Source organism: Vicugna pacos, chromosome 1 (genome assembly GCF_048564905.1).
Source record: "Vicugna pacos chromosome 1, VicPac4, whole genome shotgun sequence".
Classification (NCBI taxonomy): Eukaryota; Metazoa; Chordata; class Mammalia; order Artiodactyla; family Camelidae; genus Vicugna; species Vicugna pacos.
The window spans coordinates 40,263,330-40,280,162 of record NC_132987.1 but is presented as its reverse complement, the minus strand read 5'-3'; the positions used below and the strand labels follow the sequence as shown (position 1 = coordinate 40,280,162).

General features: G+C 40.4%; 1 protein-coding gene across 4 annotated transcripts in view; it reads left to right on the top strand.

Annotated features, from left to right (window-relative positions):
• The window catches only part of GOLIM4 (golgi integral membrane protein 4), a 70,681-nt gene extending 63,559 nt beyond the window's left edge, over positions 1-7,122 (top strand). For all 4 annotated transcript variants that reach the window (XM_072960529.1, XM_072960519.1, XM_072960508.1 and 1 more), the window contains 2 exons: positions 5,015-5,095; positions 5,417-7,122. In XM_072960529.1, coding sequence (XP_072816630.1) covers positions 5,015-5,095; positions 5,417-5,569 — 234 coding nt within the window. In that variant the 3' untranslated portion in view covers positions 5,570-7,122. The remainder of the gene's footprint in view (positions 1-5,014; positions 5,096-5,416) is intronic.
• The last annotated feature ends 9,711 nt before the right edge of the window (positions 7,123-16,833 follow it).

The window sequence follows — 16,833 nt, the reverse complement described above, 5'->3', positions numbered from 1 at the left end:
GGTAGTTTCTAAGATGATCAGTTACTGGATTTCCCACCTCTTTCCATGGTTCTCGGTTCTTCTTTTGAGGAGGGAGAAGAGTTTCCAAATACCAGTCAAGGACTAGAAATAGAGATGCAGTTCTCAGCAGACTTCCACAAAATGAGAGAAGGAAGGAGGGGTGCAGTGTGTGAGAATACATAGTGTGCTGTTCGTAAGTGCTGTGTGTGTGAGACAGCATCTATGGGGCGCTCTGAAAACCCTAAAGTGCTGTGTGATGTGCATCGATCTTATCTCCCTGCAGCCTGAGTCTCTCAGGTGCCTCAGCCGACCGCAGCGGGGTAAGGCTCATTGCTGCCTTCCATAGATTCCCCTCCCTTCCAGCCCACGGTCAACCTGACTTCTGTCACATTTCCTCCCAGGGAGAAACTGCATCTTGCCAGGGTTCTGCCTGTTCGGAGGTACAGCCCATCAGACTCGTGACTTGAACTCTGAGAGTAGAGGACCCAGAGCAAGTGTGATTTTAGGAAATTTGCACTACCCCTGTCTTCTCTTAGTGCAACAGCCCTATCCTTCTAAGACCTAAAAATGATGGCTGTTAACAAGCATCCATTGTTGATTATTTGGGATTTTTAGAATGAAAGACATTCACATATTGAATCCTCATGTTGCTTCCTTTCCAGATTTATCTCTTTATGAGCAAACCAGACAAATTATGACCAAAAAGTGCTATGTGTGCTTTCAAATTATTTAAATATTTTAAAATATACAGAGATTAAACAACTGCTTGAAAAACCCAAATGCTCAGCTTCCCCAGTGTAACTGAAAACAGAGTGATCTGAAACTTAGGAAAGAGCAGGTACGAGGTTATCTGGCTACCGTCAGTGGTAGGCCAGCCTGTGAACCACCACATCAGGAAGCTGTCCATATGACAGAAGCTCTCCCGCTGAACATTACCCGGCAAGCAGGGATGTCCATCACAATAGTGGGCATTGCTGAAGGCCTTTCTTTGTCTCATCCCATCCACCTCTTTGGATCTCAGCATTCCTGACTACGTAAGGTGCAACCTTCTGAGAAAGGCACGCATACATACAGGGACTGGGTAGCTAGCCAAAGCCCATTTCAGACTCAGGAGACCTGTTTTATTGTTTTGTTTAGACTATTTATTAAACTTTGCCACATCACATAGGGAACTATTTCTAAAATGCCTAAAACATTAGGTTTCAGTAGTGAGTAATGAGGAGTGGTGCTGGGAAATCTTTAACAAACTGTCTGCGTCAGTTTTAGCAGGACACTAAAGAGGGTCAAGTGTAGGAGACATAACTGGCGTGCCTACATTATAAAAGAGTAACATCTGGCTTCTGGTTCTTAGTCTAAGCATATTTTAAAATGGGAAACTCCATATCATTTTGTTCTATTTCAGTAATGCCTTTAAGATGAGTTTGAATTACTTTTGCTCCAAACATGAATATATTACTAGAGTAGTAAAAGTATATCTATAAATTTGAAAAATCACAAAATTTTCATTTGTACAATCCCTAAACTAAGAAGTAACTTAAATTAGTGGTGCCACCAGATTATATTGACAACTGGTAAACAACCTAAATTTTCTACAGTTGATCCCAAGAGAAGAGGAAAAAAGAACTCATGAAAGGGTGCTTGTGCTTATCTCTCTAGCCACATTCTTAACCCAGCATTCATGGTCATTCAAGCTAGTGGCTCTCAGGATTTGCTGTGGCTAAGAATTACCTTGGGAAGTGTGTAAAAAAGTGCAGATTCCTGAATCAGACCTCACCCTTGGAGATTTCCATCTTCCATGTGATGGGGCCCAGAGTCACAGTTCTCTCCAAGCCCCTTAGCTGATGCTGATGCTCCAGGGACATGCTGTTTAGAGAAGCAGTCCTGCGAGAGGCCTGCAGGTGGACTTCGAGGAGTCTGAAACTTCTCTGCAGACTGATGTGTATCTGTGCCCATTTGCTAAAGGCTTTCTCACCAAAGTCTTAAAAGGGTCCATGATTCCCCCTACCACACAAACATACACAGAAAATTAAAAATCACTGATCTTTATCTAAACTTTTTATTTCACAGGTAAGAAATTTGAGCTTCAGAGAGGTTAGCTAAATTTTCAAAGGTCACACAGCTTGTTATTGTTAGAACCATGTTAGACCACACCCAGGTCTAATTTTAAAAGCCATCATGATTCCATATACCTGGCACTGTAAGTAAATAGTTGATACGGGCAAGTTTTTCTTTATAGAAGTTTGTGAATATAGAAGGAATGAGGGAATTTGAAGGTCACCACTTGATTTAGGAGCAGTCATCAGTGGATGATATTACCAGACGAATGCAGGTCAGGGAATTTTACCATGGAGAGAGCAGGCTGTAATATCGGAGCTCACTGACCAACCTTAGCCTCACTAAAACTGGGACAGACATTATATGCCTCCTGATGTGATGAAAATATGAAATCTACATCACCTCTGAAAAACCCTTGCTTTGCGAATTGAATCTGAATTCACTCATACATGTAAGCTAACTTCCTTTTATAAGAAATGTGGAGGCTACAGAAATGAGTTAAGAAGCAAATAAATCCAGAACGTAGGAAATGTTACTGGACAACAAGTCAATATAGCATTAAGGAAAAAAAAGAGGGGAGTGGAACTGATGTTAAATTTGGTCTTTGTCTGGATCATGATTAGAAGAAACCAACTACAAGTAGATGTTTTTTAGAAGAAACCAACTACAAGTGGATGTTTTTAAGACAATTAGGAAAGTAGATGATACCATGGAATTATTTATCAGACATGATAATGAAATTATGGTTATATAAGAAAACCCCACTGTTTGAGAGATATTTACTGAGATGAGTAGGGGGGAAATTACATGACATGTAGACTTCTTAAGAATAATTCATCAAAAACTAAAGAAAAGTGATAGGTGAGGCAAGTGTGGCAACATCGAGATAACTTTGGAACCCTAGTGATGGCGATAAGAAGTTTATTGAGTATTGTCTTTGTATGTCCTTGAAAATTGTCATAGTAAACATAAATGACCTTGTTGTGTGTACATCTTGGACAGTTGTGGGGCCAGGGCTGTAATCCAGGTCTGTCTGACTCCATCGTTTCTGTTAGGGGCTGGCAGACTACAAGTCCAGGCCTGTTTTGTACGTGAAGCCTTACTGGAGCCCAAGCCATGCCTTTTTGTAAACATTGTCTGAGGCCGCCTCTGCACTGCAACGGTGGAGTTGGGTAGTTGCTCCAGAGACCTTACAGCCAAGAAACCCTGGGTATTTACTACCTGGCCCTTTACCAAAAAAGTTTTTCACCCCTGATTGATATATTCTTTTCACCATGCCGCAGTTTCAAGGCAGTTCCCTCCCAACCCCAACTAAACCATGTTTAGTGTTCACTAGTATATTTTCATCATTAAGGCTATGGAAGACATGTTCACTCAAATGGTCCGGGACACTTTTTTAATTACTGAGACCTCAGTATAGTCTGAAATAAGTGCTTCACTGTTGTCATCGCAACGCACTCGGGAATGTTGTGATGAGATTCTGTGACTAAGGGCAGAAGAGATGTCATGGGCCACTGATGTCTCACCACAGAGCCTGCCAGTGAGACAGGGGTGTCTTCTTTTTAGCTCGCCCTACCAGGACAGTGAGTGCAAAATATACTCTATACCTGTCCCCCAGATGTATTTATTTGGTGCCAGTGTGTGGTGTAGGGACCACGAGTCCAGCCAACAATGGGTGGGTTAGAAGAGGTTCATGAAGGCTGGGCTCTGTTAGAGCATCTTAGAAGGGTCATCTTTGTAGGCTCTTAACAGGCCAGGGTCCCTCCAAGGCGTTTCTGGTGGGTTGCGGTTCATCCTGTTGCACCTGGGCTGGACACCTGGAGGCAGCCCTTACTAATTTGTTGTTCCTTAATTATAACACCTGCATGATTTCCTTCCCTTGCCCATTTCTGGGGTATTTAATACCTCCTTCCCCCCAAATTAGGTAATTTTGTGTGTTATTCAAGAAGATTTACTCTTGTACCACTGTCCTTGGAGAGATCGGGTTTCTTTTTGGTACCAGGACTCTGCGTTATGCTGAATTGGTAGTCAGGGATTTTTTATAATGTATTCAAATAACTTAAACCTTTTGGCATATGTATGGTTTTCAAAATAGTTAAGATAGAAAATATTTTACCCTCTATTTTTGTGGAAAATTGAGATTACGTAGCAAAAATATTTGGATGCTTTCTTTGGTTTGCATTTTGAAAAAAATAGTCAAGATCAATGACATAATAGTAGTAACATACACGAATGAAAACTACTTAAAAGAGAAATGTGTTGGAACACTAAGGAGATGTATGGATTCAAGGTGGTTTAATAACTATTTTATGAAGAAATTGAAATGATTGTGTTCTAGATATTGTAGCCAGGGAAGTTTATTCTTAATTATAGAAATGAATATACACAGTTTTTCCTCAGTTTTCTACTATGTTGTGTATAGGCAGAGGTGCCCCTTTTCTGTGCCTTTATAGAGCAGCTATTTTTGCATTCATTCATTTATTCATTCATTGACTCATTCGGTCAACATTATTTATTAAGCAATTACAGGGCACCAAGTATGCATCTAGGTATTGAAGGCACTTAGCTAAGACAGATGGTTCCTGTCTTTACAAGAACTTACATTCTATCAAAGCCTTCAGACTTCCACAGTTCTCCCACTTGGAAAAGGGGAGTTTTTAAATTTTATCAGCTGATTTCTTCAGGGGTTATGGTTGGAGTGTTAACTCTTATTCAGACAAATCATAGACTTGAAACACAAAAGTCCTAGATTCAGAATCACATTAATTTTTTGTAGTAGGCATATTACACATTTCTTCATGGCCAACAGACAGGTCAGAACTCTGGCTTTCTTTACAAATTTATTCTTAGTTTTAATTTTGTCCTTGCTGCTTTGAATGAGCTTTTTGGAAATCAAAATAATGTTGTTGCAAGTGTTGAAACGGTAAAAGTGTCCTCTGGTATCTCTGGTTTGTTTCAGGTTCAGGAAGATTTGACCGAAGAGAAAAAAAGGGAATTGGAGCATAATGCTGAAGAGACCTATGGTGAAAATGATGAAAATGTATGTATGGGATATATATTTCTGTCATGTGTGTGTGCGTGTGTACGTGTGCGTGTGTGTGTGTGTGTGTAGCAGATACATACAAATAGTTGGGTACATCGAAGATTCCACAGAGTTTTAATAGGCCAGCTGAGAATTAGAAGACTTTGTGACAGTGTGAAGATTAGAAAAGACCATTGCATCGTTGCCTATTGGAACATTTTTCTTCACTTGTTTCCTTTCTCCGAAAATGAATAACTGCACACTTTTTAAACAGGGAATCATTTATATCACTAACTCTATGCCCCATCTCTTAGTTTTCTTTTCTCTTTTAACTTTAAGGCCAATGAGAAAAACAATGATGGAGAAGAGCAAGAGGTTCAAGAGGACAACCGCCCCCAAGGCCGGGAGGAGCACTACGAGGAGGAGGAGGAAGAAGAGGAGGAGGACGGGGCTCCGGCTGCTGAGAAGTCACAGCGCAGAGCGGAAATGTAGCCGTGCGGTGCCTCGGGCGGTGCTCAGCCCACACGGCCTTTTCAAGCTGCTCAGACATAACTCTGCCTACTGAACTCTAGGATATTTAATTACAAAAATTAAGAATTTAGACTTTTTTTAACTTTTGTATTAGAAATACTCATACATTTATATGAATATATTTTGATAACCTAGTTTAGAGCTTCTTTTTATATTCAAGCAAAACATGAACGAGTAAGAAAAACAATAAAGCAGACAGGCTCTGAATCTCATTTTTCATAGATTACGGGATGTTGAAAAGGACACTGATTTTTTGTATATGTTTCAACTTGCTACTTTTCTGTCTTCCAGTTTCCAAGTGTTCTGTTGTTTACCTTTGATAAAATGCAGGATTTCAAAGTAGGGAATACTAAAGAATGCTGTGCAAAACCTTAAGAAGAATGGCCAGTTGACTAACTGTTGTCTTTCCAAGGTTCTTGTGTGTAGTTCTGATAGAATTTTCACCAGTCTGTGTATCTCTGGGATAAGATCCATGGACAGAGTGACATACAGTTGGAAAGACATTTTTGTTATAAAGATGTTGTTTTTCAAGCTTTTCAAATCAGTTAGGAAAAATGTTTGGCTTTACTTAAAATCACAGCTCTTATTAAATTTAAAAGTGAGATAGCACTAAAACTCACTTGACAAGTTTTCTGGACTTGGATATTTCAGTAGTCAAACAAGGTATGACACATCAGTGTTTAATTAACCTTTCTGAAGGACTGACACCTTGTTTAGTAATTAATTTAGTGTGTCTGGGTGGTGTTTTCCATGTGAGCACCCCTTCTTTTCTTCCTGAAGTCACCCAATATCCATTAGTATCTAGTTCTCTACAGTAGTATATACTTCCCCTGTCAGCTCTGTGCCTCAGTATATAATCACAGATGACAAGCATGAATATGGAGACATACCAAATTGTACAACTGAATAGGATCTTTTTTGAAAACTATGGTGAAATACACATGGGATGTGGTTGACTCTCATGACCTTTCTATCTGAGGGGACTGGGTCTGCATTATGCCCAAAAATAGAGACTTTCATGATTATGAATTATAAAAATCCCTTACAGTCAAGAAATTAAAAATCAAAAATTTCCCTTGGGATAGAGATGAATTTCAGCCTCAAGCATAAAGATTTTTAAATATATGGAATTAGGTTATATCATTCATATATGTGTGGTTTTATAATAATACTATCAAATTAATAAAAGCATTTCAATTTCTACCATTGTTGTAAGAATGTAATTTTTTTTAGTAACCACACTCATATATGATTTTGATTATCCCAGCTGAGATTGTGTATGTATGCATAAAAATTTATTCAAATGTATTTTGGATTTTCAGTAGTCATAAATCAAATCTTACCTTTATGTATAAAAACCCTTTATGTAATGTAAAATGTATAATATTGTATATAATATTCAGAATACAATTATTTTGGTAAATTAGTTTGTATTTTTAATGTCCCAGTTGCAGTATTTAATTATTTGAAACATATTGAAACTTGGTAATAATCAATAAAGCTATAAAAAGCAAGTGGTAAATCTTTTAAAGTATGTGATTTCTTATTAGTTTCTGATCTTATACCATTTTCAGTTCTTTTTCAAAAAAGGAAAAATTTCAAGAGGCACCAGTGTGTATTAATGAAATTATAAAATGCTGTTCCCAGTCTGTTGTTATTTTCCTTATCTCTTTCTCTACTTGGATTGGCACGCGAGTTTCTTTCCCCTTTTCTAAAGAAAGAGCTAAGACTTTTTATTTTGTTTGAGCTAGTACTGGGGGAAGGAAAAAGAGAGGTAAGAGTGTCATGTGTGCACACATACAAAATAAACAAAACACTATTAAATCTTCCCCAGAAAGCGAATACAACAGTCACAAACCATCCTACAAGTTGTAGGGCCATTTCAGCTAATGTTTGGAGAACTGATCAGCCACAGCTGATCTACATTGATGAGATGAGCAGAAATAAAATGCCACTTGTATTCATCTTGCCAATTAATCTGTGACTTTTGGTGTAACCCGTAAGTCAAAGGATTTGGTACCAGTGACATCATCAGAAGGGGGAAAGGGGGGCACGTTTATTAGGGACAAGTAGAGTGGAGCACAAAAAAGCTCTATTAGTACACATGTAATGATTGGATATTGTAAGAGGAACTGAAAAAGATCTAGGAGTAAGAGTATAATCTGAGCCACGTGGAAGTCACAGTGATGCACTGGGCTAAAGGAAAATGACTGACACTGACTGAAGGGCTTCACAGTGTGTGGAGTGTGTGAAAAGGACCCACCCGTTAAGGGTGATGGAATTCCCTTCTTACAACAGAACAATTTTGTTCTCCTGGAGCATCTGATGTAGTTTAACTGCTTTGAGTTCTTTGTTTTCTTTCTGGTTCTCATTACATTGTGGTACATGATACAATGGCACGTTGAACAGCCATTAAAAAAAAATAAGGTCTATTTCTACTCTTGATTTACCTTGGCTTCTCTTGTACTATCTGTTCCTAGTTTCCTTCTTATCATCCTGGTTACTCTTTCCCAACCTCTTTTTGCAGGTTTTTTTTCCCTATGTCTACCTCCAGAATGCTAGTGTTCTTCAACTTCTGTCTGGGAGCCTTTTCTCTCGAGTCCTCTTCTCTCTCACAACTTAGACTGCTCTCCCAATCCATCCCCTCGACCTAGCTTTCTATGAGCCATCCTACCTCAAAGTTATAATTTTCAAAGCCAAATTTGCCTTCTTTGCTTCCTAAAGCCTACTCGTCTCTCTACGTTATGAGTCTCAATTCACTAAGTTTCCCAAAACAGAAACAAAGTTTGTCCTTGACTCTTTCTTCTCTCCCTATAGATGCTCCCAAAATCTCTTTATATTTGCCCATTTCTTTCCAACCCTGCTGTCCTGGTTCAGGCCCTTGTTATCTTTTACCTGGACTATTGTAATAGTACCCTCTCCTACCAATTCCTAAAACCTTTCTAAAGATGACACTAACACTACCCCCATTATAGTATTATTTAATAAATCACTACTGCACATCAGAAAAATTCCAAACTCTTCAACATGACCTACATCATTCTTTATAACCCATCTTAACTTTTCAGCCTTACAATTTTACACTCTAATGCTGAATCATAATAAGCGCGACTCATCTTTGTCAAGCACTAATGTCTCAGTAACCGACCTTGACTCCTGTCCTTGGGTGGGAAGTTGATCTGACCAGAGCCAATAATACTACCCCATATCTCAAGACAAAGTGCTTGTCCCAAGACAGGCACATGACTCAAGACACACCAACTCAATTCCTTCCCTGGGTTTTTTTGTTGGAGGGCAATTCTCCATGTTGTTTCTACACATCTTGTGACAGCTTTTATCCTAGACTATCTTGTCAAGGATATTTGCCTCTCAAACAGCTAGATGCTAGAGACAGTATCTCCTTCTGGGTCAGAGGGCATGTTTGTTCCCTGACTAGAACAATGAAGATACTGTGGGTGGAATCTGGGCAGGTTTGCTAGCAGTTCCTTTATAAGAAGAAAAGTTTCCTCGGATCAGAGATCCTTAGCTGGGACACCAGCCCACTACGTGTGCAACATCCATTTGGGATGCTCCACATCGTCCCCAAGATACTAGGGGACCGAAGGGGGACTGATGCAGCTCACCTTGCCTGCTGTGCCATGAGGAATATTTGTCTTTGAGCCAGCAGTCTGGAGTCTTCTACCAGCATCCATATAACTGGCAGGCTAACTTCTTAGCCTGTAAGGTGGATGAAATTCCAGCCCCTGCACAATTATTGACATTTTTACATGCTGGAGCCAATGGAAGATAGCACCTCTTTCTTTCCTTTCCAATAGCAAAGCTACTGTGTTGTAATTTCAGGACAGCTGGTGACTGTTTTCTCAGTTGTGTGGAGAAAATAGTCTTCAGAAGTAGAGAACAAACCTAACCCATGAAGACAAGCAAAAGGCAGAGGTAGAGATGAAGAGAGCTGTGGCATTTTTTTCTAGCCCCTATATCTTGCCATCCCTGATGCCAGTCAAGTCTACCCACAGGCTGATTAATGAGCCAATAAATTCTACTTTTCCAATTGAGCTAGTTGGAAATGGATTTCTGTCACTTGACACCTGAAGATTCCTGACTAAGACTGGACTAACATTCAGTTCCTTTAAATCATCATACTCGCTTGCATCACAATAAATTTTCTACCTACTCTCCCTCAAAACACAGTTCAATCCCTATTCACTCTCCTCTCCTTTACCCGGCTCATTGCTCTTGGTCTCACCTTAATATCAATTCTTCTGGGAGGGTCCACCTCTTACTCACCCTCCTCCCCAGTCTAGGGTGTATGTCTCTTCTATGTCCCCCTGTCGAATCCTGTACATCACTTCACAGTGCTTCCCACCGTGGATGGCAACAGCCTGTAAACTTGTCTAGACTCTCCTTCACATTCATGTCCTGGGAGGGTGGAGAGCTTATTTCTCTTGTTCATTGCTGAATCCCAAGCACTGATACCTTCAATAAATATTTACTAAATAAAATCTTATTGTCCTCATCTGTAAAACACAAATATTGATGATTTCAAAGTCATGCAACAAATAAGTGGCAGAGCTAGAATTTCTTCCCTGGTGAATCTGATTCCAACGTTAACTACAAATACAGCCAGGGTTGTATGGATCATTATCTAGTGTCACATTTTGAGTTTCATATATAAAGAAGGAGTGTTTTAAATTTTGCAAAAACAAACATAGGAATAAAAAAATAAATAAATAAGTGAAGTCTCAGCCATAGGGTTTTGAGGAGGAAACAACTGAAGTTATTTGACCTAAAAATAGACAGAGTCAAAGGAAGACATAACATTGTATGTCTGTCTTCTAAGAAGCATCAATTGCAGCATGAAGAATAAAGAATTTATTGAAAAACAGGTGAATAGAGTCGTGAAACTGAGAGAGGTTTTCAAATCAGAATATATTAAATAATTACGATTTACAAGAGCCAAGCCTAAGCCAGTGAGTATATGCAATATCCTCTTGGGATTTCCTTGGGTCCTGTGACCAGCTCTTGTGGGAGGGCCAGCTGGTATGATGGAGTAGGCTACGTGTTCATCCCTGGTTGTCCTTTTGCCTGCACACCGTTTCCTCTCCTGCTCTTCATCTGTAGAAAGGCCTAACCCTGCAACCACTGGAGTGGGCCCCCAACCAGTCAGGGTACTTGATCTTCTGGGATTTCTATAGTGAGGCTAGATAAAAGAAATGCTCTCTGACTGCTCTGGTGATGACAGGAATCCATATACTTGGAGCTTCTAGGAGTCATACTCCTCACGACATGGAGAAAACTCAGTTGCAGCAGAAGAAATGAAGCCAACACAGAAAGAGGGACAAGATTGGAGTGTGGGTAGGGGAGCAGAGGGAAGGCAGGAAAGGGAAAGAGACAGAGTCATAAAGCGAATGGTGTTCAAATTCCCAGGTTGTGACTTCCTTTGATTTTATTTGCCAATAAATTTCCCTCCCCTTCCCCCCTCAAGCTAGTTTAAGGTTCTTTTCTGTCACTTACAACCTGAAGAATCCTGACTTACTCCGACATCATGTTTTTATTTGTGGGATGGAACAGCATTAGGGTGAGAGGAAGTACTCTTCATTAACTTCTAATCATCGTCCCCTAAATGTAGCCAGTTTTAATAAATAATGGCATGCTTTTTGCCAATCTCTCGATCATCATTGTTTCTCCTGGATCTGTCTTTAGGCTCAGAGAATATGTCCTAAAAGCTTTGGGAGTATTGTCATGAAGTTAAGAATACTTCCATATCCCCATTTTCAGTCTATACCAAAGATCGGCAAACATCTCCCCTAAAGGGCAAAATAGGAAATCTTCTGGTCCCTGTGGGCCATAGAGCCTCACTTGAAACTATTCAACTCTGCTGTTGTTCTGTGAAAACAGCCAGGGACAAAGTGCAAAGGAGTGAGCCTGGCTGTGTTCTGATAAAACTTCATTTACATAAATAGACAGCAGGGTGATGCAGCCTACACACTGTAGACACCTGGTTTGTATGATCCAAATGCTTGCTGTGAAGACAATTATTTCAACAGAAGACAGAGCATCTTGAGATCTTCAGGTACCAAGGCTCTCTAGTTCTTTCTTCCAATTTCTTCTCTGTTAAGTTGGTGGGCACTCAACATCTTCTTAGCTGCTGCATTTGTACACTATTTTAAGTAACTGGAAATGAAATACTTTTGTCCTTTACCATCTTGGCTGATCTTGTGCTCCCCATTTCCTGTATGTTTCCAGTGGAGCTTGAAATTAAATGTCATTTCTGTTTCTCTGTTAACACATGCACGGCATTCCCTATAAAGCACATCTCTTGTAAAGAACTGATTCATTGGAAAACTGGTTTGAGTAAGATGACATGCCTTCTTTTGGTCTGACGTGTTCTTTCTCCTTTTGAAGACTTCAGGAATGGGAATCAATTGCCACAGCTGTCCATTAGTACATTCACAATCAGATTTGCAATCTCAACTCTAACAGTCTTTTGCATTCACTAAGTATCTGATTACTGTTAAGCTGATGCATCCCAGTGGAATTAGACAATTTTTTTTAATATACAGGCAATGCAAGCACTTTTTATATTCTTTTAGCCCTATCCAATTATCTTCCGTGGTGGTTTTAAGATTTAGCCACAAAATCTTTGATAGTCTTCCCTTCAAGAGGTAGAGTTCAGTTTCTCTTTCCTTAAGCATGGGCTAGACTTAATAACTGGCCTCTAACAAATAAAATTAGGAGAGGGTGATGTGTGACTCAGAAATTAGGTCAAAAAGACAATGCAGCCTCCTCCACACTGTCTCTTGGAAACCAGCTACCATGTCAAAAGGATATTCAAACAGCATTATGTCAAGACCTACACCCATGTGGCAAGAAATTGAGGCCTCTGGGCAACAGCCAGTGAAGAACCAAGGCCTCCTGCCAACAGCCACATATGTGAGTTTGGAGTAGATCCTCCGGCCCCTGTCAAGCCTTCAAACTACAACTTGATAACAAGCTCATTAGAAACCCTGAGCCAAAATTACCCAGATGAGTCATTCCCAGATTCCAAGCCCAAACAACTGAGATAATACATGCTTATTATTTTAGGTTTTGGAGTGACTGGTTACACAACAGTAGATAATAAACACATCTTCTAAGGGTGTTTATGACTGAGTGGAGAGGCCAGGGGTGAAGATGTGCAGCTGTATGGTGGACCTGAGCATCTAACCAGTAGCTCTGCTGGAAGCCAGGCCCACATGTGCTAGGGAGGCAGGAGGGAGTTCAACCTAATGAGCTGGATAAATTTAAGCCAACTTATTTCCTCAAAGTAAGTAGATTATTTTTGCCAGATATTAGCAGCCTCTACATCGTGGTTCTCAGACTAGACTACACACCAGGAGAATTTCTAAAGTAATAATACTGGGGTCTCACTTTCAGAGACTCTGAATTAACTTTCCCAGGCTGTAGTCTGGGCATCGGGATTTAAAAATTTCCCCAGGTGTTTCTCATGTACAACAAAGACTGAGAACGACTGCATTGTGAGTTAGAAGGTGGAAAGAGTAATGTTTTCCTCCAACACCTCTTTACCAGATGGTAAACTACAATGAAAGCAAGACTCAGACCAAATTTGCGAACAAATACGTACAGGCAAGCAGAAACAGACATCAGACTTTTCTGAGGTCTCAGTGAAGTCCCAGGTACCTAACCTTTTAGGTACTTGAGACAAGCATGAGGCATAAAGGATTTGCTTGTGCAGATCCTGTAACATTCTAGGAACAGGATTCAGTTCACCATCTGGTCAGATCCTGTGCCTTACGGTCTTCCCGCACGAGGCCCATGACCTGCCATGGGTGCTGTGTTCACCGGCTGCCCAGGCCTCTTTGTAGGAGGGGAAGGTACCTGTGCAAAACTTTCAGCTCACCTGCATATTTTGAACACTGTTCATTTCTACAATAATAAAAAGAAAGGTCTTTAATATCCATCCTATTTAACAAAACATATGGTGCTGATGTGAGCTGAAGCGAGTAGAAGCTCTTGTGAGAGCAGCCTCCAGACTGTGGGCCCTGATGAGAGAGCACTCATTTCTCAGCCCTGGAAGCAGACGAGAGCCACTAAAGAAACTTTTCAAAGAGAACCCCAACCCCAACTCCAGTCTAATCAGATCAGAAACTCTAAGGGCAGAACCTAGGCATTCGTATTCTTTCAAAACAGCTCAACAAATCAAGATTGACTGGGAGACACAATCCTAAACGGATGTAATACACACAAGGGAGTTTTTTGGGTGGTGAAACTCTTCTGTGTTCTGACTGTGAGAGCTGTATACAAATCTGTACCTGTATTAGCACTCATAGAACTGCACAATAGCAACAAAAGAAAAGGCCCATCTTATTGTATGGTAATTTTAAAAGTAAAATATAACTATAAAATTATTTTTAAAAGCCTCAGATGAGTCTAATGAACAACCAGGGCTGGAAGTCACTGGATTAGATTCTTTCAAGGGCTGATCCACCATCTCTGGGACATGCGTTCATAGCTAGGGCACCACCAGCGTTAACGTCCTAAGTTACCAAGCGTCCTCACCACACACGTGCACACATCCACATGTATAAGCTCACCACATTGCCTCTGCTGCAGTATTTTAAAGTAAATTATAAATACTCTAATAGTAAGCTATAGCTATCTTTCACAGATTCACATGGGGGAATTTCGAATATTCCAGTGGAGAATTGCATGAGTCAACAGTTCTATTAATCTCTACTCTTGGAGGAAAAAAACTCAAAATGCAAATTCTTTGCCTCAAAACAATGTTTCCCCAACCCATAAACCGATTTTTATAGAATAACAAAGAATCCCAAAAGGAGACTAGCTTGGCAGTTTAATTAGTTTCATTTCTGACTAGGATCACAGGAAGAAATAAATACATTTTATAAAACAAAACAGTGTGCATGAAAATGTATGATTACATTACATAAAGGAAACAAAAGTTTCAAAGAACAACTCATGCTTCTCCTATTTTATTCTGTTTTGTGGTGGTGTTGGTCATGACTCGGTATCTTGCTATCATGATGCACTAATGGTGAGAAAATCACAGTTACCACACTCTGGAAGAATATAACCAGGTGCCTATGTTTCTTCCTGCCATGAGGCAAGAAGACTGATATGAATTTGACCCCTGCCTGCTCCATTCTCTAGCTTTCTGAAGTCAAGACACGTTTCTTGATCTTTGTGTGCCTCCATTTGCCCACTGATAAAATGGGAACAATGGCAGCAACCTTCATGTTGTGGCTGGGATCACTAAACCTTCCTCTGACCATCTGATGAGCCCGACTCTTTAAGTTTCTCTCTCGATATGCTTTAGACTCACTGAGAAAGAGACAGGACACGGAAGCCCTGGACTCTTTCTGAGTTTGGAGGCCAGAAGACTAAACCTGAATTTATTCTCTTCTTCCTTTGGATGCTGTTAGGTGATAGCAAGGTCTTATCAGAGATTTCAATATATGAAATATCCACAAATCTAAAATAAACAGTATGAATTCATTCGTCTCCAGTGATTTGAGACAGTCCGGTTGGAGGAAGAAGAATAAATTAAGCAGTTGTTCTGGCCAAAGAGGACTGAGTCATAATCCAAGTTGAATGTCCCATCCACATCCTTCCTTTAAAATAATCAGGACTGTTTCACTTTTATGAATTTGCCTTATGGAAAATCAACAGTATATGAGGGAAAATGAGATGATTACTTTAGCTAAGGAAAAATTTATGCAAACAGTCTCAGTGGAAGGGCATGGCCACACAAACAGGTCTGGCTGAATCTTTCACCATTCACTCACTTCCAAGGCATCCCAGGGCATCTGGAGACCTAGGATAAAGATGCTAAATGTGGTATGATTCTGACTGAGAGCTGTATTCACCGGTTGGCTCCATATTATAAGACCAAATGACTTTTCCCCACAATGGGAAATACGAGCCATCCACAGCCTCTGCCATGGTTGCATAAATGTGCCTGTATACTCAAGCAATAAAATCGTTCTTCAACTAGAAAAAAAAAATCTTATTGCCTCCTATCCCATCACAAAAGTGATGTTTCCTTGGTTTGTTTTCTGTTTTTTTTTTTAAGTAAGCAGAAACGTAAGTTTTTATTAGAGTTCTGAAAAGAAGAAAGTAAAATGTACAAGTTTAATAAAAAAGGCCTTTCCTTTTAAACTTAAAAAAAAAAAACCTAGCCAACTAAGCAGAGTTTATTCAGATACTCACTAAGGTACTTCCTAAAGCTTTATAGACATGGGAAAATATGCTGTATGTACAGAACTATTAATCGGGCAAAATGCAAATGAAGGAAATCACAGAGCAACACAACTACTTCGTTCAGCCTCTCACTTCTGTTATTTTGGGCATGGGCTGGGTGGGTAGGAGGTGGTGGTTGATTCAGGTGGCCAGTCCTGCTCTTTATTCACACCGTGGACAACAGATCTAATTAACTAACATGCGCTATTCAGCCTAGTCTATTAAAGCCAAGACTAGAAACTTTTCCAAGACCTGGCGGAAAACATAGTGACCCTGATGCAAACTTTGTGCTTAAGTGAGGGTAGTTCAATAAATTTAAATCTCCAAACTGGCAAAAGCTATGGGAAAGATTGCTAATCCTGAGAGAAAAGTAGGTGTTGGTTTCCAGTTTTGGGAATGTCCCCAGAGTGAAGTCTGAAGCTGGCCCCTGGACACAGAGGGCAGGGAAAGAGGGAAGAAAGAGGCGGGGGGTGGAAGGTGGTATAGCTCAGTGGTACCGTGCGTGCTTAGCACGCGCGAGGTCCTGGGTTCCATTAAATAAACAAACAATAAACAAACAAACCTAATTACCTGACCCCCGCAAAAAAAGAAAAAAAAAAAAAGAAAGAAAGAAAGAAAAAGAAAGAGGCAAGCCACTCCAGGTTGGTAAGTGGCAGTTTTCATAAGCAAGGAAACTTACATACAAGCTCGGGCTGCCGCAAGATGTGTAGAATTTCGCACCCGCCGCCAGAATCTTAAAAGTTTATATACAGAGGCCTGAACTGGATTCAGTCCCGGATACCGTCCAGATGTTGGTCTCAACACCACACTGCTCTCTAGGCTCCCCGGTTGCTGCGCCCTCGCAACAGCACCCGCTGTGGCAATGCTGGGCGAATGTATACGCCGAGGACGCACACGAGGGTGAGAAGGAGCCTCCGGCGGCTGCGCGCGGCGCGGCTTCCGGGTCAAAGGGCGATGGCATCGGCGCC